Here is a 26,931-nt window from a genome sequence, read left to right as displayed (position 1 = left end):
GTTAACCAGTCTTTCACTGCAGAGAGTATAAATGTGCCACAAATTATTTCATGGTAATGGTGGCAGTGGTAATCAGGTTGATATGGGTGAGTAGGTGGGTGTGTGTATATATACACTTTCTCCACTATCAATCCCAGGGGAAAGGTTTATCTCTTTAAATAAGTTCTTAAACAGTAAAGAAGAGAAACTATGATATTCCATGAAAAGATTCCTAATGCTAAATGAAATACTGGAATACTCCCCTGGACTCTAGGTCAGCTACTGTCAAAGGGGTTTTTACAAGTCCAGACAATAGCAATGTCCATCTTCTTATCTGAATAACCAAACGGATGATGATTCAGAGCCAAAAGCAACCAGGAAAACTGTGACATTTGCTTCTAGAAAGTCATATTGACCAGAGCCAGTGACATGCCTAAGAGCCTACCCAGCCTTAATAAACACTCAATGACCTACATATGTGGACCATAAAAGTAGGAAGTAATTGCAAAGCAAGCTGCTCCTGCTACTTCTGCTGCTGCTGCTGCTGCTGCTGCTGCTGCTGTTGCTGTCAGGGTCACAAACAAGCTACAAATCAACTGGGGCTTGCTGGCCCAAGAGGAACTAGGCAAACGGCCAGGAAGAAATAAGCATCTCAATCATCTCTTTGGTATGTGTTCACGGATCAAGATATCCTTGTATTCTCACCCTACAGAAAACAAGCATTTTAGGATACATCAAAGCTTTTGCTGACCATGTTGTTTTTGCCCTGGCAACATTGCCCACTACCTCTACTCTTAACCTCCATAGCTGGGATGTCTTTTCATATCCAGCCTCCTCCTCCTCCTTTATCACACTAACTGGCAGCAGAAAGAAAGACTTTTATGATAAGGTGGTCCAACCCATGTAAAGCCAGATCAGCTGCCTATTTCTGTGAGTTCATGAATGAACATGGCCATACTGTGGATTTTAGTTCTTTATGTCTAAAAGTAAAATCCTGTTTTTCTATACCTGAGATCATGATAGCCCTAATGGAATCACAAGACAAAAATTCCAGTGCCGGCCGGGTGCGGTGGCTCACGCCCGTAATCCCAGTATTTGGGAGGCCAAGGTGGGCAGATCACAAGGTCAGGAGATCCAGACCATCCTGGCTAACACAGTGAAACTCCATCTCTACTAAAAATACAAAAAATTAGCCAGGCGTGGTGGCGGGCACCTGTAGTCCTAGCTACTCAGGAGGCTGAGGGAGGCGAATGGGGTGAACCCAGGAGGCAGAGCTTGCAGTGAGCCAAGATTGTGCCACTGCACTCCAGCCTGGGCAACAGAGCAAGACTCCGTCTCAAAAAAAATAAAAAATTCCAGTGCCAGTTTTGCTAAAACTTGAATTGATTTTCAAATTATCATTGTTAAACTAAACAAGTAAAATTAGTAAGTAGGAAAATGAAGCCAGGCATGGTGGCTCACACCTGTAATCCCAGCAATTCTCAGCCTGCCTCAGCCCCCCGAGTAGCTGGGACTACAGGCACCTGCTACCATGCCTGGCTAATTTTTTGTAATTTTTGTTTGTTTGTTTGTATTTTGAGTAGAGATGGAGTTTCACTGTGTTAGCCAAGATGGTCTGAATCTCCTGACCTTGTGATCTGCCCATCTCAGCCTCCCAAATACTGGGATTACAGGTGGGCTGATCACCTGAGGTCAGGAGTTCAAGACCAGACTGACCTATGTGGTGAAACCCCATCTCTCCTAAAAATACAAAAACTAGCCGGGCATGGTGGGGCATGCTTGTACAGTCCCAGCTACACGGGAGGATGAGACAGGAGAACCGCTTGAACACAGGAGGCAGAGGCTGGGCAACAGAGCAAGACTCTGTCTCAAATAGAAAAAAGATTATAAGCCACTATTCATCATACACATCTATGAGCTTTGAATTGTTTTCATAAGAATAGATGCTCAAGAGCTTTTGGAGGCTGACTTTAAAATAAACAATTTCAGAGATTTCTCTTCTTTTCTTTTCTACTAATTCTGGGCCTAGCTCATGTTACTCTGTGCTTACTCACTCCTTTGAAAAGTAACATCTCTCAGTAGCTTTACTCATCAACTCCTTGAGACATACAGTACCTGTCTCTCTCCTGGCCTGACCATTCCTCTGAGTTTGCATCATTTTTTAAAAGGGGAAAGAAAATCAGTGTGAGGACATCATAAAGGGACACATTTCTACTCAATAACAAAGCGAAATTTTTAACATTTGAAGTAATCACCAATGGACAAAACCCCTCTGTTTTCTAATGTGGAGGGACTGGAGTTACGTTAGCAATCCTGGCCATTTTGCAGGACCGACCAGAAAAGGAGAGATGAAAACCAGAGGTATGCAAATACTGAATAGTAGGCAAATAAAAGCAAGCCAAAGGACTGGGAAACAAACAGAGAAGCAGAATTAGAAGTTGTCAACTGGAAGTCACCAAGAAAAGACGAACAAAGATATCATAAAAAGAGGAAGTTAAATATTGAACCCCTGAATTCAAAGCCATCAGATGTCAGCAGGTAAGTCCCCACGGATCTAAAGGAAGTCTACCAGACAATTCAGAAATGTTTGCATTGGGTTTCCTGCAAGTGCAACATGTTTTGCCTTAATTTATATTAACAGTATAACTTGGCATCCAACAACAGGTCTGGGGATATCACCCTTGTATTTAAAATAATAACAAGCCCCTACAGTAAATTGTCAATGGTTTCAGAACAAAGAGTAGGTTTCACAGCTAGAAACACAAGGCCTGTCACACTTACTTTGAGCTCTCCTTCCTCTGTGTTTTAATTCTTTTATTTTATTGCTGAACAATCCACTCCCCTATCTGAAAATTAAGGTCCCACCCAGCCATCAAAGTTCAGTTCAATTTAAATTGTTTCTATGAATCCTTCTTGCCTATCTCCAATCACAGTTAATTTACTTCCCTCACTCTCCACCACTAACTTAGGACTTAGATTATGCTTCTGATCAACATATGATGACTAAAGCATAATTTACCATAAAACGACTTAAATGACTGTATACGCATCTTCTGAATGTGATTCTGAGTGCTATATCTGATCTATCTCCTTATCCTGTAGCACTGCCTTACCTATCATAGTTACCCATAAACATTTTGTTATCTAGGAAAAAATTATAAGATTCAAACAACAGAAAGGGACTTGAATGTATCCACTCTAATTCCCTTGCAAGCCTGAAATTCTGAGACATGTACCTTCTTTGTAATCACCCTAAGGAATGTTATATAATACCTGCCTATGGGTTGACTGAAAAGAGGAAGAAATTACCAACTATGAGGTCAGATGAGAATAAAACCAACTGGCCGGGCTTGGTGGCTCATGCCTGTAATCCCAGCACTTTGGGAGGCTGAGGCAGGTGGATCACAAGGTCAGGAGTTCGAGACCAACCTGGCCAATATGGTGAAATCCCATCTCTACTGAAAATACAAAAAAATTAGCCAGGTGTGGTGGCAGGTGCCTGGAGTCCCAGCTACTCGGGAGGCTGAGGCAGGAGAATCACTTGAACCTGGGTGGTGGAGGTTGCAGTGAGCTGAGATCAGGCCACTGCACAGCAGCCTGGGTGACAGAGCGAGATTCTGTCTCTAAATAAATAAATAAATAAATAAATAAATCTAACTAACTGACCGTCCCAAGGCTGAGACTCAGAGCATAAAACCTACGATGCCAAGTTCTAACGCTATAATCACTAGCATATATGTCTACTTACAAGAACTATTCAATTTATACTGAATGAATGAAGAACAGATGAATTAATGAAGTGATTGCTAAAGTGTCACTACAAACATCACAGGCGTGGAGGTCACGCTGATCTTGACAGAAAAGCAAACCAAATCCCTCACCTGTTTTCCAAGTTTCATCTTTCCACATGAAAATGAGAATTGTTAAATCAATAATCCTTAAGTCTAAATATTGAGTTGCCTTTTTTGAAGAAATAAAAGCTTATAGCATATATCAAAAATTCAGACAGCCAAGCAAAACTCTGGCATCACCTGGTCCTTCCAAATAAAAACATGTAACCCTCTGCAATGAATCTCAGAGCCTTGCAGTCTGATAGAGGACTAAAGCAATACCAAGTTCATGGGCCATCTGGGACAGCAGGAAGAAGGTCAAGGTCAGGAGTCAAGATTTTTCAGATTCACTAAGAGCTCTGTCAGAAACAAGAGGATCCACACCTTCTTGGGTCTCAGTTTCCCCATTTCCCAAAAAAAAGGAAATTAATTTAGCAAGTACTTGAAAGGACTGTAACTAGATGCCTGGCGCCAGAGTTGGACTAAATGATCTCTAAGGTCCCTTTCTGCTCTCAAAATCTTACAACTCTTATAATCACTGTTAGTAGACACTCTTTTGGCTCTGACCTGAAAATCTGGCTGGAAACATAAACAGTCTTCTACATAAAAACACACATTTACCAGCTATAATTTGGACTTGGCAACATGAGGTTGTACCATAGCTGAGAGGAAAATGTGCAAAATCTTCTCCAGTGATAATGCTACTTTAGGCTATACCATGGCTCATATCTATAGGTGGTACAAACCTGGGCCACAGCAGGGCCAAGCCACTATCACATCTATGTCACTTCTACACAAGAGGAGGGCATGTTCATTTTCTTATCAACAATCTTCCATATGAAGCGTCTCAAAAATAACAGGCCTCTCCCGACCAGATTTGTCCTTTTCCATTTGGCAAACTGTATTTTATTTTTTGTCTTCCTCCCTTCTGTTTTACAGAGAACATAAGCCAACATGGCAACAAGGCGTTTTGTTTATTTCCTTTCTCTTCAAAAACAAAGCCATGGCTTGAGTACATCTAACAGAACAAGGTCCACCCAAAAAAAAACTTTTCATAAACTTTTGAAAGCGCCATGTTTGAATTTTTTAATGGAACCCACTGGAAAATCCTTACTATTCTTCTTATGTATTAATAGTGATTATCAATATGACATCAAAGTATTTGCATAGCCCTTTCGGTTTAATACTTTCAAATCCATCTGTATTTCATTTAATTGTAAGAGGTATATATATTTGTTTTGTTTTTAATGAAGACAAAACTGGGACTCAGCATGCCTTGCTCAAGATCACACAACTAGAATAAGCTATGTAACTAGTTTTCAATCACAAGTCTTCTGTCACTACTTCAAATAACATTGTAAGAACTAAAGATTTAAAATGCAACAAAATAGTTTCTATGAAAAACTAAGAGAGGAAACAGTCAGTGACTTTAAAAATTGTACATAGTAAACACTACGCAAAAAACCAACCTCAGCAAAATACGACCAAAGGTATATTAAAGGCAACGCTAAGGATTTCTTCATTTTATTAAAAAAATGACTAAAACTAAGAAAAATCACTCATATTGGTTTAATTTGCCAAGGGTTCTATCTGTTGCATAAAATAAATACAAACTTTATAGGACTCTTGTTCATCACTGGCATCTGATAGTTGATTTTATTAGTATACACCAAAACAAAATGCAAGAAATTCATGGCCTATATTAGGAATACACATATTTTTTAATAGCCTTAAAAGATCTAGACTCCAAACTGAACTGGAACTTACTGGTTACAACTACAACTTACTGATTTCAAATGACAGATAATATTAAAAGCTTTTTCTACTTCTTAATATCTACTATATGAAAATACACTCACCAAGAAATCTCTATAGCTCATTCCCTCCTCTCCTTCTTCAAGTCCTCGTTTAAGTGTCTCCTTCTCAGTGGGGCCATATTGATGATGCTTACCCTAGGTAAGCCCTGACCCCCTCCCTGTTTCCCCACTTATCCACTCTAATGTACTTTGTAATGTATACATCTTGTTTATTTCCACTAGTTCCACTAACTTTTACGTTCCCTGAGGACAGAATGGCGTCTGTCTTTTTTGCTAGAACATTCCTAGTGCCTGAATAATGCCCACATAGGAACACAGAATATTTGTTGAGCGAATGAATCATTTCTTTCTTTGTCTCCTTCAACCTTAAATTTAGGAGAAAGAAAGGCAAATAATAGAACAAACCATTTAAGCAGTTGTTACCTCAGACTTTTTCTCTTTTACACTTCTTATTATAGGATATTTTAAACGTATACAAAAGTATACGTTTAAAAGACTGCATGCCTATATCAAAATATTTCATGTATGCCATAAATACATATACCTACTTGTACCTACACAAATTAAAAAGAAAAAATACTGTAAAACAAATGATAAAATTAATGAGCAATAATTCAGTATATTGTATGTTCCACAAATGATATTAGGCGTTTTTTAAAAGGTAGACTGAATAACAGAATAAACTTCGATGCACCCAACAGTCATCAAATCATAACCAACCCTATTTCACCCATGTTCTCACTCAGCAGTTTCCGACCCTTATTATTTGGAAAAAAATTACCAGACACCATTCCATTTTATCCACAAATATTTCCAATGTTTCTCTAAAAGACAAAGAAGACTCATTTTTCTCTTCAATATATCTATATGAACATAGTTACACCTAAAACTATGACAATAATTCTATTACTTTGTTAGATTTTCTTCTTGACATAAAGCACTTCTTCAGCTTAAATGGTGGCAGCTTTCAGCAGTTACCTATGATCACAGTCTGAGAACCACTTCTAATGTCACATCTGATTCCAGCCCCGAGTTACTTTGCAATTACCACTCTCTGGAAACCAAGAGTTCTATATAATTGATACGTATAATGTGCACCCTTGAACTTACCCAGAAGAGAAAACCCTAAGGATATTTGATGTTGCTTTTGCTAGAAAAAATGTTGCTGACCACAAGGATCCACATTAACCAACTACAGCCTTAAAATGTCAGCCTTACTCATTTGGATGCAATTTATTTGTAGATAGAGAACACACCAATAAAAAAGACATGGCTGTATGTCCTCCAAAATAACAAGGAAATATTGCCTTCTCAAATGGTATTCCTAAAAATAATGGCTTTGGGATCTGAAACAAAATTAGTAGGCAAAAGGAGTTTGAGGGCTTCGGAGGGTAAGCCAGCAGAACTCTGGGAAGGTTGAGTAGGGTATGTTGCATTAAAGTACCTTAGATCTTCGTAAGTTGTAAAGCTCTCAATAGGCCCCGGATAAATGTTTATCCAGCACAGAAACAATCAAGAAATTCATGAGCTCCCTAGGATGGCTATTAACATGACTTCAACTTCAGCTCTTACCTGTACTTTGAAAGCCTCTTCATCAAGAGGCGGTGGAGGAGGAAAGTTTCCAGAGATAGATGGAAGGGCACTGGAATCATCTAGAGGTGGAGGTGGAGGTGGAAGAAAATCACCTACAGAAAAGAAGTAGACACATGAAGTTAATAAGGATGCAATGTTACAGTACTCTTATGATATATTTGTTGGCATTTTACTTCTTTATAATTGGCTTTGACACATAATTTTTTGTACTGCATAGGAATTATTCCCCATCTTAATTAGTAGCCTTAATTAGTAGTCTTAACTTTCAGAAGAAAGAGGATCAGATTTGATATTGAGAAATGGTATAAAAGCTAGTCTAGAGGGGTCAATATATTAAGTAAAGCAAAGAGTGAGCTTGGGTGGGGGATAGGGTTACCGAATTTTATACGCCTTGGTGCTTGCCCTCAATACATTTTCAATCAAATAGAGTAGGAAAAAAATTGTACACAACTAAAGATAATACAAGGTACAATTTATGAAGATGCACGAATAACCTCTGGAAATTAAGATAAAGTGGAGGATCATGGAAGTCTCACTGGATCATATAATTTTCCTGAAACATGATGTAGAAAGCACATCCATCCTTGGCAGAGAGACAGGAGAATATAGACATGGAGATCAGAAAGTTCAGAGCATAGAGAATAAAAAGCAAGTAATGACATAGGAAAAACATGGGACACAGGAATGTAAAATAATGTCAATGGGTTATAAAAAAATATGTGATAAAATTAAGCTTTTTACATGTTGCACATCGAAAAAAGGGTTTGAATTTTATCATGCATGCAGCAGAGATACACCAAGGATTTCTGAGAAAGAAACACTTGGTTACAATATGATTTACTAAAGACTAATTTAAAAGTCCATGCAGGACAGATTAGGAGAAAAGAATAAGAAACAACCAATTTAGAAATCCATACACAATCCAGGCAAGAAGTAATGAGACTTCGAGACACTGAGAAAAACCTAGCATCTCTCACCAATAAGAGTAGCACACTGCTGTTGGAGTTACTGAGGAATGAATCTAATCTCTGTGATCTGAGTTATACACATATATCCAAGAGCTTTATGGTTCCTGATATGAAATCTTTTTAAACAGTCTGCAAAAAATTGTATTGGAGAAACAGAAACTTCTACCTTTTAACCTTTTCTTTATTTGTTATTTTCCTATTAAAATAATGTTTTGATGTGTTGGAGAAGAGATCTTTTCTATTTATGGATGAGTAGCTTTTCCTTGCATTTTAGTTGCGCAACAGTTAGTGAGGTAGGGCAGCAGTCTCCATCATTAAATGAGTTGCTTTTGGATATTACCAAAACATCATAGTTTAGGCCCTCAGAAATAAAAGTGTAAGAATGGAAGAGTGAGCACAGTAGAATGACTATGAGTAGGTTTCGTTGTTCTGATACACCTTTGAAATGGTTCAGTTGGCCTCTATTTGCCTTATAAATAACCGTCTTAGAATTGAAAGTATAGCTAAGCCAAGAACTGTCAGGTCTAGCCCCAAGCCAAATTCAGACTGCTAGCAATCAAAAGCACTATCTCTCGAGTACTCTGCTTACTAGACTCGCAGCATGCCAGGCAGTGTGCTAAGATTTTCATACACTGCCACCGAATCATACAACAACCCTCAGTGCTGAAGGTTCTCAAACTTTCAAGTTCATCAATATCTCCAGAATGCCTTATTAAAATACAGATTTCTGGGTCCTGGATCCAGAGATTCTGATTCAGTAGGTCTGGGGAGAACTCTAATAATTTGCATTTCTAATAAGTCCCTGGGTGATTAATGCCTTTGGGTCTGAGAGCACACTTTAATAACCACTGCATGTTATTACTACTTCAGACCCACAGGATAAGAAACGTTCAATAACTTACATCATAAAGAAAATATTCTACTTCTCTTATTCTGTGGGTGCACAAATCTGGGGAAATAATTTCTCCATATCTTTATGATGATTATAAATCCCATAAACCTGTATTCATTCCATTCAGTAGTTTTAAACATTGGTTAAATACCAGAATCACCAAGGAAACACATTTAAAAATGCTGATGTCTGAATTCCATCTCACAGCAATTCAATCAGAATCTTGGGGATAGAAGACAGGGAGTTAGGGGGTCAGGCACGAGGACACCTACAAAACCTAAGTGATTCAAACCTGCAGCCAGGATTGAGAAACTTTCATTCGGCCACAGACAGCATGAAAAAGCATTTCATACCTGTTAATTAAAATGAACTGTCAAGAAGTTCTTTACTGCCTTTAAAAGTCTTAATGTATGAAAAGAATGCTCACAATGAGATCTCAGGCAATGAGGCAAAAAAGGTTTAAGTTGCTGATTACCAACTCAAGTTCACAACCTAATTTCCAGGTTCAAATGTTCTATCTCAACCTATGCTGTATGAGTCCGTTCTCTCACTGTTATAAATAACTGCCTGAGAATGGGCAATTTATAAAGAGGTTTAATTTACTCACAGTTCTGCAGCCTTGACAGGAAGTATAGCTAGAGGGCCTCAGGAAACTTACAATCACGGCAGAAGGTGAAGCAGAAGCCAGCACATCTTACATAGTGGCAGGAGAGAGAGAGCATGAAGGGGGAACTGCCATACACATTTAAACCATCAGATCTTGTGAGAACACACTCACTATCATGAGAACAGCATGGGGGAACCACCCCCATGATCCAATCCCCTCCCACCAGATCCCTCCCTTGACATGTGGGGATTACAATTCAAGATGAAATTTGGGTGGGGACACAGAGCTAAACCATATCACTATGTCTTCTTCATACCCACATCATAAAAGGATTCCTGGGCCCCCCTCTTATACTTCATCAGATTCTGTTACATCATGGGAAATGTTCAGAGCATCAGACAGTATCAGAACTGAGCAAAATCTTGGAGATCACACTATCAAACAGAGGCCCTGAGTGATTGATGTCACTGGGTCTAAGACCACACTTTGAGAACCACAACATGTTATTCCTACTTTAGACCCACAAGATTGACAAGGTTCAATACACTATGTCATAAAGAAGCTACATGAAAAGTCCAAAATGTCACCACAAATAAGTCTTAAAAAGTACAGCTGTCTGTCCCTTCCAAATATATCCTTCTTTACTCTGTTTCTCTAACAGAACTTAGACATAGTGAGGCACAGGTTGATGACAATCCTGGGCGTGTCAAAAAGAACAAAAAAGAAAAGTGGAATGTTTTTGTTTGTTTTAAGAAACAACTTGAAAAGATGGACTCTATATTCTAAGCATGAAAAGGCAGATGTTAAAAAGCCCTCACGATAAACACATAATTATCTGCTTTATTTAGATCAATTATTAAGTCAGACCAAAGTTTTCAGTTCTTTAAGCTTCACCATCAAAGGGTCCTTACTGAATTCCTTAGAGAGGAGCTCAAGTTTTCAAAAGATGTAGAGGAACGGGCAAATGTCTCAAAAACAGATACAAATCTGATAAAAGGAGAGGAAATAGGTCCCTTGGAGAAAGGCATAAAGTAACCGGGATACTTTCAATGAAAAACTGCTAATAACTATCCTAAATCAGACTGAAAGTTTAAGAGAATTCTAACTTAAAGCTCATCATTTTAATAGACGAGCAAATAAAGGGAAATGCCTCTAAGTTGCTGTGAAAATAAGTTCAGCTTTAGAGAGAAGGCAGAATTCTCATGTTTAAGAAAAGTGGGAAAATGAAAAGAACTGAATTTACGAGTAGAAGAAGGGGGAAGGAGGTCTTCTCCATTCTAATAGATTTCCGCAAACAATGAAAGAGCATGGGACTTTGATTCCTAGGTGGCGACCCTTCTGGAGAAAAGCCCCTGGATGAAATGAACTGCAGTACCTCCCAGCCAGCACAGGTAAGCTGTAGATCTTCATAGGAGCGCATGCCCTATCCTCTCTGCCTTGCCTCCCAGATTCTGTGACCTACAGGGAAACGTGCAACTCACCTCCCAGACTGTGAGACATACAGGCAAGCTTTAAAACAAAACAAAACAAAACAAAAAAATGTCATCCAGCAATTGGCAGCGATATATTAAATCTAAAATGGAAATGTCCAGTTTTAGAAGCCGTAGAGTGGTCATAGACACGTGCCTTCAGACCTGGTTCCTCCATACTCCTCCACTCGTCATCCAAATCCTACCTACATACAAAATATATTTATGCCTCAATTTTCACGTAAAATGGTTTATTCAAAGTTACATAGCTGGTGAAACACAGAGCACGAAATGGATTCTCACTCTCTTGGAGAGATGCTGAGAAGTATCTTGCTTGATTTGCTCCATGTGAACCCAAATATTCAGCTAATATTCAAAAGGTTTTTGCTGTGTGCAAGAGGTAGCATCAAGAAACAGTTAAACAAGGAGTTGGACAAATCAAGTATTCCATCTCTGATTCCCAAACACTACTTTCTGCCAATTTACTTCAGAAAACAGCCTGTCAGGCATATTGTTAACTCGAAAAGGGAGTGAGGAAAAACTCCAGAAGACCTAGCTATGCATATTTCTCAAGCTCTCCCTTTTAGCCCAGGAGTAAAAAGGATGCAGCAGTGAGAAGCAGGGATGCTTAGCTGGGACCAGCTGAACTTATTCCCCACTGTGGTTACCCTAACACTTGCATCAGTCAGATACGAAAGGCATCTCCCTAACGCGGAGCTTGCTCATCCCTTTATGACACAAAGGCCCCCATCAGAGGGTGAAGATAACAAGAATTTACCTGCAAAGTAAGTAAATTACTAGTTATGGGTAATTGTGGTAGAAAAACACATGGGAACAATTCAATTCTGACTATCAACAAGTTTGGATTTGTTTACTCTTGTATAAAAAGAAAACAAAGAAAGCATCACACTCTTCTTCATCTAAATACCCATATAAAACCCACACACACATCCAAGGATTTAGATAGCAGTCCTTTTTGTGCCTCATATACAGTTCTATCAGAGCATCCGTAATACTTGATTGTATTTGTGTGTTATGATCACTCCCTCCCGGTTAGAACTGAAGCTTCTCACAAGTAGAGTCCACTCATGATTTATCTTTATATGCCCATCTCTAGTCACAAGTCTGGGCCAGAACATCCTTAGTAACTGTAGGTCGAATGACTGAAAAATAAAAACCCACTCAATTCCTTAACTGATGTTTTAATAAATGACCTGGTGTCTTTGACCTGTACGTCTCCAATGTCAGTGTTCCAATCATCAGGGAATCCAGATCCAATGCAGACTCTGATTCAGGTCCACACTGGGGCTACAGATTCTGCCTTTCCAACACGCTCTCAGGTGTTGCTGACATAGACCCACGGGCTGCACTGGCAGTGACATGGCTCTAGCTTCCGCTAGCTGGCAGCTACTGCTTCTCCCACTTTGTTGAGGGGATAATTTTTGGTTGCTAGAGGAAAATTTAACTATTTAGGTAAACATAAAACCATTTGATACTCCACAAGTTAATAACGTTCTAAATTATGAAGCCAAAAGAGACTGGGTTGGAATACACACACATAAACACACACACACACACATACACACACACACGGTGAACAATGAACAATTTTTTTAATCATGGTTAGCAAAGCATAAGTTTCAACTAAAGACAGTTATTCATTTCCATTAATAGTAATTAGTGGCCAGGCACATGGCTCATGCCTGTAACCCCTGCATTTTGGGATGTTGAGGTGAGCGGATCAGGAGGTCAGGAGTTCAAGACCAGCCTGGGCAACAGGGTGAAACCCAGTCTCTACTAAAAATACAAAAATTAGCAAGGTGTGATAGCGGGTGCCTGTAATCCCAGATACTCAGGAGGCTGAGGCACAGAATTACTTGAACTGGGAGGCGGAGGCTGCAGTGAGCCAAGATGGAGCCACTGCACTCCAGCCTGGGCGACACAGCAAGACTCCATCTCAAAACAACAAGAAAACAAAAAACAAAACAAAACAAAAAACAAACAAACAAAAACAGTAACTAATACAGAAAAAAATATAAGTTTGAAGGGAAAATGGTACAAAATTTTAAGTCCAAAAACTTAAAACACAAACCCCAGTTCCACCCTTTACTTCAGGCAAGGCAATTCTACAGTCCCAGACCCAGTTTTCCTCATCTATGAAATGAGGATAACCATAGCTACTTCACAGTGTCAATCTGTGGATCAAAGCAGCTAAGATAGTAACTTTGAAACTTTTTGAACACAACCTTGAGTAAAAAAATATATTTTATATAATGTGGTAATATTGCTATCTAGATATGTACACATACATGTATACTAGAAAAAAAGGATTTCATGAAACCATAACTACTATATAAATAAAACACATATTGAAATGTTCTGTTATTAAAAAAAAAATTGGTTGTGACTCATTAAATCGACTGTGACCCAGAAATAGGTCTCAATTTATGTTTTGAACATAAGTGAGCTAAATTACATGCAAGTGATTAGTACAATGTCTACATTATACATGACAATGCTTTCTTTTCCCCTTATGCACAAGAGGGCAACTGAATCTAAACTTGATCACTCAGAGGAGGAGACCAAGCTTCCCGAACAAGGTTCCTTAAAGAGAAAAAGTGAGAGGATAAAACAAATGTAGCAGCAATGATGATCTCCATAAGGCAATGGAATTATGCCGCAGCTATAATGTATACCCCACAGACTACAGGCAATTTATTATGAAGCTAAATAACTGAAGACTTCATTTACAATTTCAACTTTAACTCCATCTTCAATTTGCATCAAAATATGTGTGCCACCAAGAAAACTGCACCAGAAAGCACCTTGGGTGAAATGTTTTTAAATGAAGCATTCAAGGCCTAGGACAGCATATATAATGTTATCATTTGTTTAATAATGTATATACATATCTGTATGTATTACCACGAACTATCTTTTAAATGGAGTCTCAAACTATTGATAACAGCAAGTTGTCTCTATGAAGCTAAATTTTGCAACTAAGGAATGAAAAGTGGAAGGGAAATACTCTCCATTACACAAATTCTTAACCTGTCATTATTTTACTCATTTGTAATTTTTAAATAACACATATGCACAAAACAGAAATCTTCAGTACCTGAAATGTGTCATCTCCAAATGTTCAGCTGAGTAAGGTTTTAAAAACACCAGGAAATGCATTACGGCAAAGGCCAAGAGAAAAACTGAGGATACATCCCATTTAATGCATCACTTCTCGACCTTCTCAACCTATTTACACTGCATTGGTTGGAACTAACAATATGAAAGCAATTGCACTGATTTGCTCAACATGCTATTTCTATTAGAGATGAAACCTTTTCCAGCTCTTTTCCTGTCCCACTCTGCCCTTCTCTCTGACATGGAAGGGGTTACTAATTTGACTGATCCAGCTCCTACTGTGAAAGTCTCAGTTTTAGAAAGCAATACCTAGGAAATCTCCTTCTTAAACTTCCTGCTTCAGACCTCTGAGCATCTGGCTCCCAGGACAGACCAGCTGGAAGGCTGTACTTCTTGACTCTAAAGCAAAGGATCAGAATGTCAAGCCAGGTCTTCAGGAGCTACAGCTCATTGAATATGTTGACTTCCAAGATATAGTGGTGTGAGGAAGATATGGGATAAAAATTCTGCTTGTTCCTAGAGCCAAAGCCTCTGCGCTATCTCAGTGGGATCACAGACCTCTGTCCCAGAGGAAGAGCAAGCACTTTTGAAGCTATTAATAAAGCAGCACCTGGACTCTCATTTTGCTACCATTTCTACAGTGAGAAACTCCTTTAAGAACTCTCTGGGAGAAGCGATAATTATCAGGGCAAGGCTTGGCCATTCCATGTTCTCTGTCCTCACTGCCATCAAAATAGCACAATATATCTCCCTTCAATGACACCTCTTCCTCTGTAAATAAGATATGTGACCTTGACCGAGCAACATTAATTTTTTAGTTATCAAGCTAGGTATCCTTAAACTTCAGGTTCCTTTTATACATTAGAAAAATTAAGTTTTCTATTTTTCTTCCATTTGTATTTTCTGCTATTTAACTAGAAAACAAATTATTAATTCTGATAATACTCAATTTGCTAACAAATTAAAAGGCAGGACTAAGATTAAAAATATAGATGAAACACAGAATTGATAATAGTATAGGGAAACCAGCATTCTCGTATGCTACTGCTACTAAAATTTCTCAAGAAAATTTGGCAAGAGGAATCAAAAGCCTTAAAGATATTTATAAACTTTAATTCAACAATATCACTTTTAATAAATTATCCTACCAAAGAAGTAACTTAACATGTAGAGGAGCATGTTAAGGAAACTTCATCACAAAGCAATGTAATGCAAAAACTCAGAATGTTCATTACCATGGTACTGGTTGAAAAATAAATTGCAATCATACACTGGGAAAATGTGTGGTCACCAAAAGGATGATGTTGATCTACATCTTATATCTATTTATTCATCGAGTGCCATCTGTATATCATACATTATTCTAGATCCCAGGTAAAAACAAACAAACAGATAGAACAAACAAAGTGTGCTCCTCCACGAATCCTCATGGAACGTATACTCTAACAGAAGAAGAATGCTTAAAAAGTAAATAAAACATACTGAATATCAAATGGTGAAAAGGGCTATAATGAAATATAGGGCAAGGAAGAGGGTTGGGACTGCTAGGGTGGTGGTGGGTGTTGCAATTTTAAAGAAAAAAAAATGAAAATGGCCTCACCAAGGTGATATTTGGGGAAAGACTTAAATCTAGTAAGGAAGTAAGTATTGACATGTCTGGGGGAAGAACATAAAACATTGCTTTTCATATCTTTTTTTAAATTTATATATATTTTTTGAGACGGAGTCTTGCTCTGTTGTCCAGACTGGAGTGCAGTGGCATGATCTCGGCTCACTGCAAGCTCTGCCTCCTGGGTTCACGCTGTTCACCTGCCTCAGCCTCCCAAGTAGCTGGGACTACAGGCGCCCGCCACCATGCCCGGCTAATTTTTTGCATTTTAGTAGAGATGGGGTTTCACCGTGTTAGCCAAGATAGTCTCAATCTCTTGACCTTGTGAGCCACCCACCTCAGCATCCCAAAGTGCTGGGATTACAGGCATGAGCCACCACGCCCAGCCTGTTTTTCATATCTTATCATGTAAGAAACAAGGGAGGTTACTGAATAGTGCTTATAATATGGTCCCAATTTTATACAGGCCGGTATGTTAACAGGGGTTGTCTATAGCTCATGAGATCCTAAGCATTGTTTTTGATTTTTTTACCCTTTTGGCTTAATTATTATACAATAAGTGAATTACAGGCATGCGTTTTTTAAAAAAAAAAAAAACCAAAATAAGATACTTTAAAATGAATCGCAGAATCTACTCAAACCCAGTGTTTAATTTTAATGCATCAGTATATGTACTCAAGCCAAAATTTAATGTCCCTGTCATCTTTCTAAATAACTTAGCTTGAAATGCTCTTTGAGATTCTCAAATTAAAAAGCAAGAAGAATTATCTTTAAAGTAGATGACGTCTCCCTGATTTTAAATTGGACAGTTTCACTCCATATTTAGCTAATATAGAATATATCTGAGACTCTAAGAGTCCTCTTTTATAATCACAAATAAGTACCCTGTACGAACGTGAGACACCTCAGTGTATTACATGAGATACAAACATACTATAATTCTCTATCATGCAGTGGTTGGATAACGAATTCAATTTCTCAGTAGAAAACATTAAATGGACTTCAAAGAGTATGAAATTAAGATGACAGTCTAGTTCTGCAAATTGACTAGTACCAAATAGCACTTCTGAATCCACCGAGTATCATTTGTTTTACAAAAACATAGTAATTGTTATCCAAACAACAAACCACACCATATATTTTTGACTTCCAAAGATGAGCATCGAAAACAAATAGGGCAATGAGTTGAGCTTAATGCATCAATCTTCTATCAGCTAGTGAGATATCTTTAGCTCCAAGGCGAAAAGTAAAATTACCTCAATTTAAAATGAAACAAAATCTAAAATTCGTGTGATGGACAGAAAATGAGGCAACATCCCAGGAAAACAACAACAAAAGTCTTAATTTACCAGTAAAAACAAAGAAGCTTGCAAACAAATATCAGAGTGCTGACAGAATAGTCCAAAAACATCATTTCCCCTTAGGATTGGGACATTATCCTGTGGTGGTCATTGAGGCCAGAAGCTTACCACCCCTCCAAAGACAAGGATGGTGCCTGAGGGAGCATGGTTTCATAATGAAAACACTTTAAATAGGGCATTTAATTTATTTCATCACTGCTGTCTTTGGCTATAGAGGGAACCATCCTCATCGTCAGTGACAATGCAGTCTTCCTTCCTGCTGCAGCTCTATTACAGCCAATAATCTGCTCTTTGTTAGCTTAATTGGATAACTATTGGTTTCCCCTACAGACTAACAGCTCCCTGAGGGCAGACTCTCTGTTGTACTAATCTCTATATAAAGCATATAGAACACATATGAGATACTCAGTAAATAGTAATAATATTATTGCTATAAATTATTATTGGTACAAAACTACGTATATTAAATTGAATAGAACTCTGATAGAATGAGCACACGAACTTTTCCCATGGTCAACTTTGCCACTTTTAAATACTGACATAAGGTCAACAATGTACTACTATACTGGTGGGTCATAGGTCCTTCATGATACCAATAGCTAGACAGTTAATAACCTGTCTCAAAGTAATAACCTCCATCTAGCATCTAGTTAGCTTATTTGTTTGTTTCCACATTATCTTACTGAGGGTATGTCTTCAAAGTATAGGAAGAGTCCTCATCCTTAAGTCACCACCTGGTTATGGGGGCACCCTAGCCTCCAGAAATATTGCAACCGTCGGTACTCTATTGATCTTCTCCAATAAAAGATCTGTTGATAAGCCTTACACAGCATCTATCTATCTATCCATCTATCTATCTATCTATATCCCTTAGAGTATATAGAGATGTTTACATTTTCTTTTTAATCCCATAAAAGAGAGATAGAGATGAAGGAAGAGCAGAGAAATGGGGGAAGGGGAAGGATACATGTCATAGACAGAATTTCAAAATGCTTATGCTTGAGGTGTTGAAATTCATCTGACTTTTAACCAGGGGTGTGTATTGGAGTCTCCTGGGGTACTTTCTCCCAAGACAGACACCCAGACTTCACTCTAGAATTCTTAATTCAGAATCTATGGGGTCGGGACCCAGACAAGGACCTTGCAAAGCTCCTTCAACGATTCTGGTGTATAGCGCTGGTTAAGAATCATTGATCTTCTGGAAAAACAGTTTGAACAACTCTCTGAAATTAAAGATGACTAAGGTGACAAGGCAATAAAATGCAATATGTGATTCTGGATATAATTCTAGACCAGAAAAGAGACATCACTAGGACAATCAATGAAATCTAAATAAGGTTTATGTATTAGAAGGAAGTATTATGTCAGTGTTTACCTGGTTTGGGTAACTCTACCGTGGTTATGTAAGATGTCAATACTTGGGAAAACTGGGTCATGACTAAATGAGAATCCTTTATACTATTTTCAACCTTTCTGCAGGGTCTCGAATTATTTCAGAATGAAAAGTCAAAATATATGCTTTAAATTTTAAGGAAAAAGTAAGTCATTGAACTAGTCCAATAACTTTTTTTAATAGATGAATAACTTTTCCACCAGTGTGGTAGACAAACAGTCAAAAGAGTGTAGAACCACACGAAGCCACCCACTGTGACCCCAAATATTCTAACTTCTAGCGAAGGACACATTTACCACAGCACATGGCAGACTTAGTGTGAGAAACTCAGACTACTTGGGAATGATGAGAAAACCCGCTGTACCCTTACAAATGCAGAAGACTATGAAGAAGAGAAGAGGTTCTTACTATTTAGGAGACTTGGAATAGATGAACAGGAACATGTAAAATATCTCCAACAAAATCCAGGCTGAATGCAGCATGGCTAGGCTGGTAATCCTACCTCGATGATCAGCAGCAATTAAACCTCATAAAACTTCCTTTTCCCCAATGTTGGGGCTCATTCTCTTGCTGCAAGAGAATCCCTGAAGACAAGGATGGCTACATGAGGCCAGGGCCTTCTGTGATTTCTCCAGTATTCATCTTTTATGCACAAATGACTTCAAATTCTTCTCACTGAGAAATTCTTGTTACTATTTATATAAAATGATGCCAACCATTACTCACTCTCCTTCAACCCTGACATTTATTTCATCAAGTCTGAAGCTTAGCAAATGCATAAATGCTTTAAAAATAATCAAATAGAGACACTCATTTCATTTCAAGGTGGTTGTTTTTTGGCATGTTTTTTTTTTTTTTTCCAAAGGAATACTGGAGCTGACAGGTACTTGCTCTAAAAATTTACTTCACCACCTGCTAGCTGAAATATTGCTTTCATGGATTTATATTGTATTAAAAGGTCACTGGCTGTTTAAGTCTTAAACAGTTTTAATCATTCTAAAAGTCTCTTAACAGTAAGAAAAGGAAGCTCAGAACAAACAGCAGCAGGGACTCTAATTAAAAGGGCCAATTCATCTAATTTTATTTGGGGTTAATTATTCAGGATTCACTCTTTGATGTGTAAGGAATAGCAATTAGTAATTTTAGTGATTTGAGAATCATTGGAGGTGTAATCAGTTAAAATGAGTGAGTGTTTACAACACAAGATGGTGAATTAGTCTCTCTCAGCTGGAGAACAGGAACATTAGGCTCCAAGAGATCAAGGCTAAGGATTTCAGACCTTAGTAATAATAGTCACTTCAAAATAAAATGCATGTCAACAGCCATCTAGCACTCTGTTTACTCTTAGCTGAGACAAGGCACAGAAGTTTCATGAAACTGCCTTTATCCAGATCTTGATTCTTGCTGCTGTCCCCAATCGCTTCCCAGTATCTGGCTCTTGAGCCATGATAACCATAAACGCATTCGATTTAAAAAGCAATTCTAAATGAATATACCATTTATAAGTAAAATAAGACACAGAATAATTTTGGCACTCATTGATTTCACCTCTGAATTTATGATTGCTGAATGAGCATCATCAAATGAACCTCTAGTTCAGTGCTCAAATCTGAATTTAGGTAGGATAACCCACAGACCTGCTAACCTCCTCCTGTGTGCTCTATTTTTCTATTTACCTCCTCACAGTTCTCCCTATCACAAAGGCTACAAACCCTTTCCCTTTTTGTCTCAACCACCCACTCTGAATACAAACAAACTATATTAAATTACACAAAATTTTTCTAATTCATTTACTGGTCTGCATCTCCATTGCCACCAAAATACCTAATGCATAGTTACCTCATATCTAGACTAAACAAATAGCTTAATAGTCAACATTCTTCCTAACCTAGGTTTTTCCAATGTATTTGATATAACTGTTTCTAGATTTAGAATGTCATGGCTCTCTTTGAATAGCCAAAGCAATCTTGAAAAAAGGATCAAGTTGGAGGACACTCACTTCCTGATTTCACAGCTTATCACAAAGCTATAATTATCAAAACAGTATGGTCCTAGCATAAGAACAGACATACAGACAAATGGAATAGAATACAGAGCCCAGAAATAAACTCTCTAAAATATGGACAATTGATTTTATGGCAATTATGCTTATGTTTTAGAGAATTATGGTTTGAGAATATTATTGAAAGCTTGGTAAATGTCTGTTCTGAGACTCCCAAGATTTGACAAGACCTCATTCTGGAAAGGTGGAATCCTCTAACTGGATGGGCCTCTTATGAGGCAATGGAGAGGAACTTGATAAGCTTTGTTGTCAAAGTTTGTCATCAAACTCTGGAATGTACTGGTGAGTAGGTATCCTTTGAGATTACTACTGCAATTAGCAGCACTGGACATTTTATATTTCAGAATGCTGACTTTTGCTAAGCCACATACCTAGTAATCTGCCAGAATGCTTCCTCTGGCTTCCTGGACACCAAGACTTTGCTCATGCCTCTGTCTCCATTAAGAGTTTCCTCTCCACCATTGCTTCATACCTGAGCCCAAGCTACTCTTGGAGGCCCATGTCACCCTACACTGCTGCCCTTTGACACCAGATGAAAGCATCCTCCGAACTTCAGCCCTCTGTAGTAACTTTAGAGCACTTAGCAAAGTGGATCTTGTGGAAAATTCATGAGACATTTACCTCACTAAACTGTGTGCTCCTTGAGGGCAGACATCATGTATGAGTCATCATTCTATCCTAAAAGCACCTCTTCCAATGCCTCACAGAGCTGAGGTGGAGAAGATTATATTTCCTGAGTGGATATATGCATGAATTCTTGACAACTACACCCATAAATCCTAGCCCAATAAATTAGACTTGAAAGGAAGATGGAGAAACTGAGAGACTACCAATTTCAAAATCTGTGTGTATGTGGTTTATGTGTGCAGAGGTGTGTGTGTGTGTGTGTGTATGTGTGTGTGTGTGTGACAGAGAGAGAGAGAGAGAGAAGAAAAGAGAGATTGAAAGAGGGAGACTCAGCTGAACATCACCATGGGGATGATCTCGGCAAAAGGAATACCCTCACCTCAATCACTGCTGCAGTTAGATAACTTACATATATAAAAAAATAGCTCTGTGACATTAAAATGTGTAAGTTTTTGTCCACTTGGAACCATTTACTAGATGTGTGTGAACTTAGGGAAATCATGAAACTTTTGAGTCTTAAGATTTTTGTTTGTAAAATGAAAACAACAGCACTTAGCTTTTATACTACTCAGGGTTGTAAAGACCAAACTGTTTAAATTTAAAATACGACACCCTGGTTATTCTTCAGATTGTATAAAACTTTCTCCTTTTACAGAATTTAAAATACCATAAAACTATAATGTCCTACATAAATAATAAATTATTTTTACTGTGAGATTATTCTTTATGTGACTTACCCAGAAACACATTCTTCACAAACATTTAGAAGCCCAAATATAAAATACACTTAAGTGTTTATTGAATAGATGCTTTACAGTTAACATGGCTCTTAGCACACCAGGGTTCCAAAGAGTTAGGGGTAAAAGAAAGAGAGGGAGTGAGAGAAAAGCATAAGACCATAACTAAAACAATAACAAAACAAAGTCCTAGCAGCCAAATAAACAAATATTGTGTTCTCCTTGGAATGTTTAAAAATCTTGGAAAGGAACTGCATAAGGAGCCTTGGGGCAGTACTGACTTGGCACATCAAGCCCTTGTGCAACTGATTAACCCGACATTTCCCTGGGTAGGAGAGTATTACTAGGTCACTTTTTTTCTTTAATGGACAAACTGTTCTCGAACAATTTGCAAGACATAAACAAGCTATTGTAACATACCAATCAAAGAGGGTAGTTTTGTCCTCAAAAATCCGATGATATAACCAAGTCAAAACAACCACCACCACCACAACCAGACAATCAGACAAACATATCCCAGTTCCGTCTGCCTAGTTCTGGATGGGTTCTTCTTTACCCACTTTGATGTGAAAACACACAGTCCCACATCTGCAATGGTTAAGTCCCAGATCAATAGCAAAGTTTAAAAGACCTCCAAAATCTATTGGATGTTCTTCATCCAAGAACTTAATGGTTACTGAATTAGAATACAGAGTTCACAATATAAAGGGTTCTCTTGAAAAATCAACTTTTGTCTCTAAGGAGGCACGCCATAAAAAAGTCAATCCTTGGGTTTCGTTCACTCTGCTTTCTTCACTTCCTCAGATTAGGAGGTCATGTGATAGAAGACAGTCCCAAATTGCAAAATTTGGTGACGTGTTCTGGGCAGAAGTTCAGGCACCTTGTTATTTTAGCAGACCAGGTCGGCTGGCCCAAAGACATAATTTAGCTGAGTGGGGAACTTGTTCCCTCCTCCTGCTTCATTTGGCCAGCTGCCCCAGAAGGTCTTTCATTCTGGAGTGCAAAGGATTTAGTGCTCCCTTTTATTCCTCCAGCAGTAGTTCCAGTTCACCGAGTTTCAAGTTCAGTGAGCTCAGCCTTGGCATTCAAGGATCTCCTTATGTCCCACCCTAAAGAGCATTTATCCCAGGTCCATTTGCCAAGGACATGGTGACAGTCACCCTCCTGGCACTTGAGTCTGCAATATTGTGCTTCTTCTTATAAACAGACCCGTCCAATCACTTGAGTTCCTTCTGTAGGTCTTACTGGCATTTCCTTGGCTTAACTGACACTAACGGCATAATTTTATAAACTCAAAGAATAATCATATTAGACAGGAATTAGAACAGAATAAAGAGGTCTATAGGTCTAGTCTATAGGTCAGCAAGCAACAGCCAAATGGCCAAATCCAGACCACCTCCTGTTTTTGTAAATAAAGGTTTTTTGGAACACAGCCAAGGTCATTCACTTACTTATTGTCTATGGCTGCTTTTGCATTCCAGTGGCAGAAATGAGTAGTTGTGATAAATACCGTATGGCCTACAAAGCCTAAAATATTTAGTTACCAGATTTACAGAAAAGTTTGCCAAACCTGATCTAGTCTATGGACTCACATTACAGATAAGAAAGTTAAGATTTAGTAGGGCTAAACAGAGTGGAAATAAAATTTTCAAAGCAAAATACCCAGGGCAGTGCCAGGCATATGGTGCATACACACTGAGTAAATACCAGCTCCAGTGTTTGACAGGACATTTCGTATTCTTTTAATATGGAAATGGACTAAAATGAGTTTTCAAAGATAGCATTGTTACCCTTGAGGAATTCATTGCCTAGAAAGGAGAACAAACATGTAAACAGATAATTTTAACATGATATTGTGTGTATTCATTTTCTGTTGATACTGCAACAAAGTATCACAAGCTTGGTTGTTTAGAAGAAGAGAAATGTATTTGTTTTACAATTCTATAAATCAGAAATCAGTCATGTGCATCAGTGCACTAAAATCAAGGTGTTGGCAGGGCTGTATTCGTTTCTGGAGTCTCTCCAGAGAATCAATTTCCTTGTCTTTTCCAGCTTTTCAAAGCTGTTCCTCATTCTTTGGCTTGTGGCCCCTTCCTCCGTCTTCAAAGCCAGCAAAGACATGTTAAGTTTTTCTCACATCACATCACTTCAAAGACCTCCTCTGTCCTCTTCTTCCATTTGCTATCACAGTTGTGATAGCGTTGGGACCATCCTTATATCCAGGATAATTTCATTATCTTAGGTTAGCTGATTAACAACCTTAGTTCCATCTGTATCATTAATTTCCTGTGGCATGTACCCTAACATATTCACATGTTCCAGAGATTGAGACGTGGACAACTTTGAGGGCTGTTATTCTGCCCACCACAATGCACCATAAGAAGGGAAGTCTGCACATAGTGCTAGACTCAGAGTAGGAACATCAGTACAAGGACAAGTATAGACAAGAGCAAAAGTTCTTGTATTCATGGTACCTATTTTCCAGAGTTCCATATGATTTTCTAAGAATTTCTTTATAATTTCAGCATATTTTAAAAAATTAAACTATTATATAATAAAAAATATAATAAACAAAAAAATAAAATATTATTTAAGATATTTCTACTTTTTATGCATTGTTCCATTCTTTTGTAACTATAATCTTGCTACCACATTTTAAAAAATCCTATTCAATATTAGGTTGAGGAATTTCAGGAAGCAAGTCTGAGTTAAGATTGAAGCTAAACTAATTTTATATGGTCCCCATAGGACTGCTTTTCTTAGGTCCATTTTATGGATAAGGAAACTATCCCTCAAAAAGATTAGAAGCCTGCCCAGAATCACACACACCAGAGCTAAAGTCTAGAGAAAATTGTTCTATCTATTTGAACCTTATAAACAGAATGAAAAATGTTAGTGCAGAGTGTTTGCAATGATCTACATAGCAATGCCATAAAAGGGGGGGAGGTGATAAAATCCATCACATTGAGAAAAATGAATGTTATGATTAGCAAACAGGTGGAGTTTACACAGCATATATGTATATTCTGAGATGACAGAAACCATTTTTTTCGAGTATATTTAGCTCTTCAGACAAAAATATAACTGAGACTAAAAGACATAAAAATATGAGCCTGTACTGTCATTATGATATAGAAAGAAAAATTACAAGTTTATTTAGGGAAAAAATGAAGAGTTTCAAAGCACCATATTAGCAAAGGTATTATCAATAGGTATTTATAAACCCTGAAGATTAGGGTAAAAATTAAAGAGAAATTACCTGGTTTGAGGATGTGAGAGTGCCAAATAACTGGAAGTATTCAAGTAGAGGCAGGAAGACCACTTGACATGAATATTATAAAGAAGATACAAGCTTTATTCATCCAAGGAAACTACTTAGTAGCCCTTTCGACACTCATAGTTTATGATTCCATGACTCAAAATGCAAGTGCCAATTAATGGCAATAAGAGACTAAGGCTTCCTTTAATAGGTATAGCCAGAAAGCTCCTTCTGATGCCATAAGACGGCAGTTAACCTAACTGTAAGTAGGCACTTACCAGGCATGTTACTTAAAAACAATTCTCTAGGCAAGATCAGACAAAAGGCAACTAGTAACGTGGACAATATCAATGAATGACCCTGACTCTCACATCTCACTGCCATGTTGAAAATGAAGCTTTTAATATTCAGAAATTTCCACAAAGTTATATTCTACTGAACTATTGAGCCATGATTTTCCATATGACAAATGAGTAGTCACCAAGCAGTCTAAAGGGGAGTACCTAGGATTTTGATCCTCACAAATCTTGCTCCTTCCTCCTGCCCTGCCAGGAATCCCTAAACCTTCTTCATGGAAACAGCCTATCCCCTTTGACTGAATGGGTAGTTCAAGGTCTGGTAGAAAGGCTTGAAAACACGTGAGAACTTTCTGACTTGGCCCTTGATAACTGAGAGGCAGGTGACAAAACTACATTTCTTAAATTAAGGTGTACACATTTCCACACTTGACAATGAAAACCAAGCAAAATACCAAATTACCAAGACGGAAAATTCCCACCATAAAAAACAAGAGCTACTCAGAAGAGAAAAACAAGACATCCAGTCACAGGAGCTACATGGCCTCCTATTAAGAGTAAATATTCACACATTCCCACGCAGAACCTTTTCCTTCTGAATAGAGTTAAGGTTCAGGAAATGGTTTGATAAAGACATTACATTACTTGGACAAAACTGAACTAGATTATCTGTTTGTTTATTAGATCGTGGCTTTCAACGCATTGTTCTACACTAAGAGCTCTTGACATGAGCCGACACACACATTCTTTGGAATGAAGGCTTTTGTGAGAATATTTTATGGTACTTAGGCTCTTGAAAAGACTTGTGAAAGCAGTCACACCAGAGGATTAAGCCCAGTATTTGGGGCCACCACATCAGGAGGGTCCAATTCACTTCACACAGCCTTAACTAGGACATGGGAGCTTTCTTGGACATAACACCAAATAGTTCCGACTTACGCATGGCGGAACTTCTCATATTAACCCCAACCCACTCATCATAGTTACAAACCAAACACCAGGTCCTGGGTGCTAATAGGTGAAAATAAAAACAGAGTACTCCAGAAATGGAATTCAACAAGTTTTCACTTCTATCTGTTGCTAAAGGGAAAAGTACACTCCTGATTTTATTTTTGTTTAAATTTCAGTCAGGAACATTCATGAAATAACAAATTTCCAGAGTATATCATACTGTCTTCTGAATTCCATGTCATCCTATTATCCTAATTTGATAAAAAGATCATGGTGTCCCCTTCTGTTCTGCTTTGTTTTGTGTGTGTATGTTTTGGGGCTTTGCCTTTTTTTTTTTTTTTTT

General features: G+C 38.1%; 1 protein-coding gene across 8 annotated transcripts in view; it reads right to left on the bottom strand.

Annotated features, from left to right (window-relative positions):
• The window catches only part of LPP (LIM domain containing preferred translocation partner in lipoma), a 748,953-nt gene that overhangs the window by 407,799 nt on the left and 314,223 nt on the right, over nt 1-26,931 (bottom strand). For all 8 annotated transcript variants that reach the window (XM_017873421.1, XM_017873422.1, XM_017873424.1 and 5 more), the window contains one exon: nt 7,199-7,311. In XM_017873421.1, the coding sequence (XP_017728910.1) occupies nt 7,199-7,311 (113 nt within the window). The remainder of the gene's footprint in view (nt 1-7,198; nt 7,312-26,931) is intronic.

The sequence above is a fragment of the Rhinopithecus bieti genome, unplaced genomic scaffold (assembly GCF_001698545.2).
Source record: "Rhinopithecus bieti isolate Rb0 unplaced genomic scaffold, ASM169854v2 scaffold_5626, whole genome shotgun sequence".
Classification (NCBI taxonomy): Eukaryota; Metazoa; Chordata; class Mammalia; order Primates; family Cercopithecidae; genus Rhinopithecus; species Rhinopithecus bieti.
This window is presented reverse-complemented; position numbering and strand designations above follow the sequence as displayed.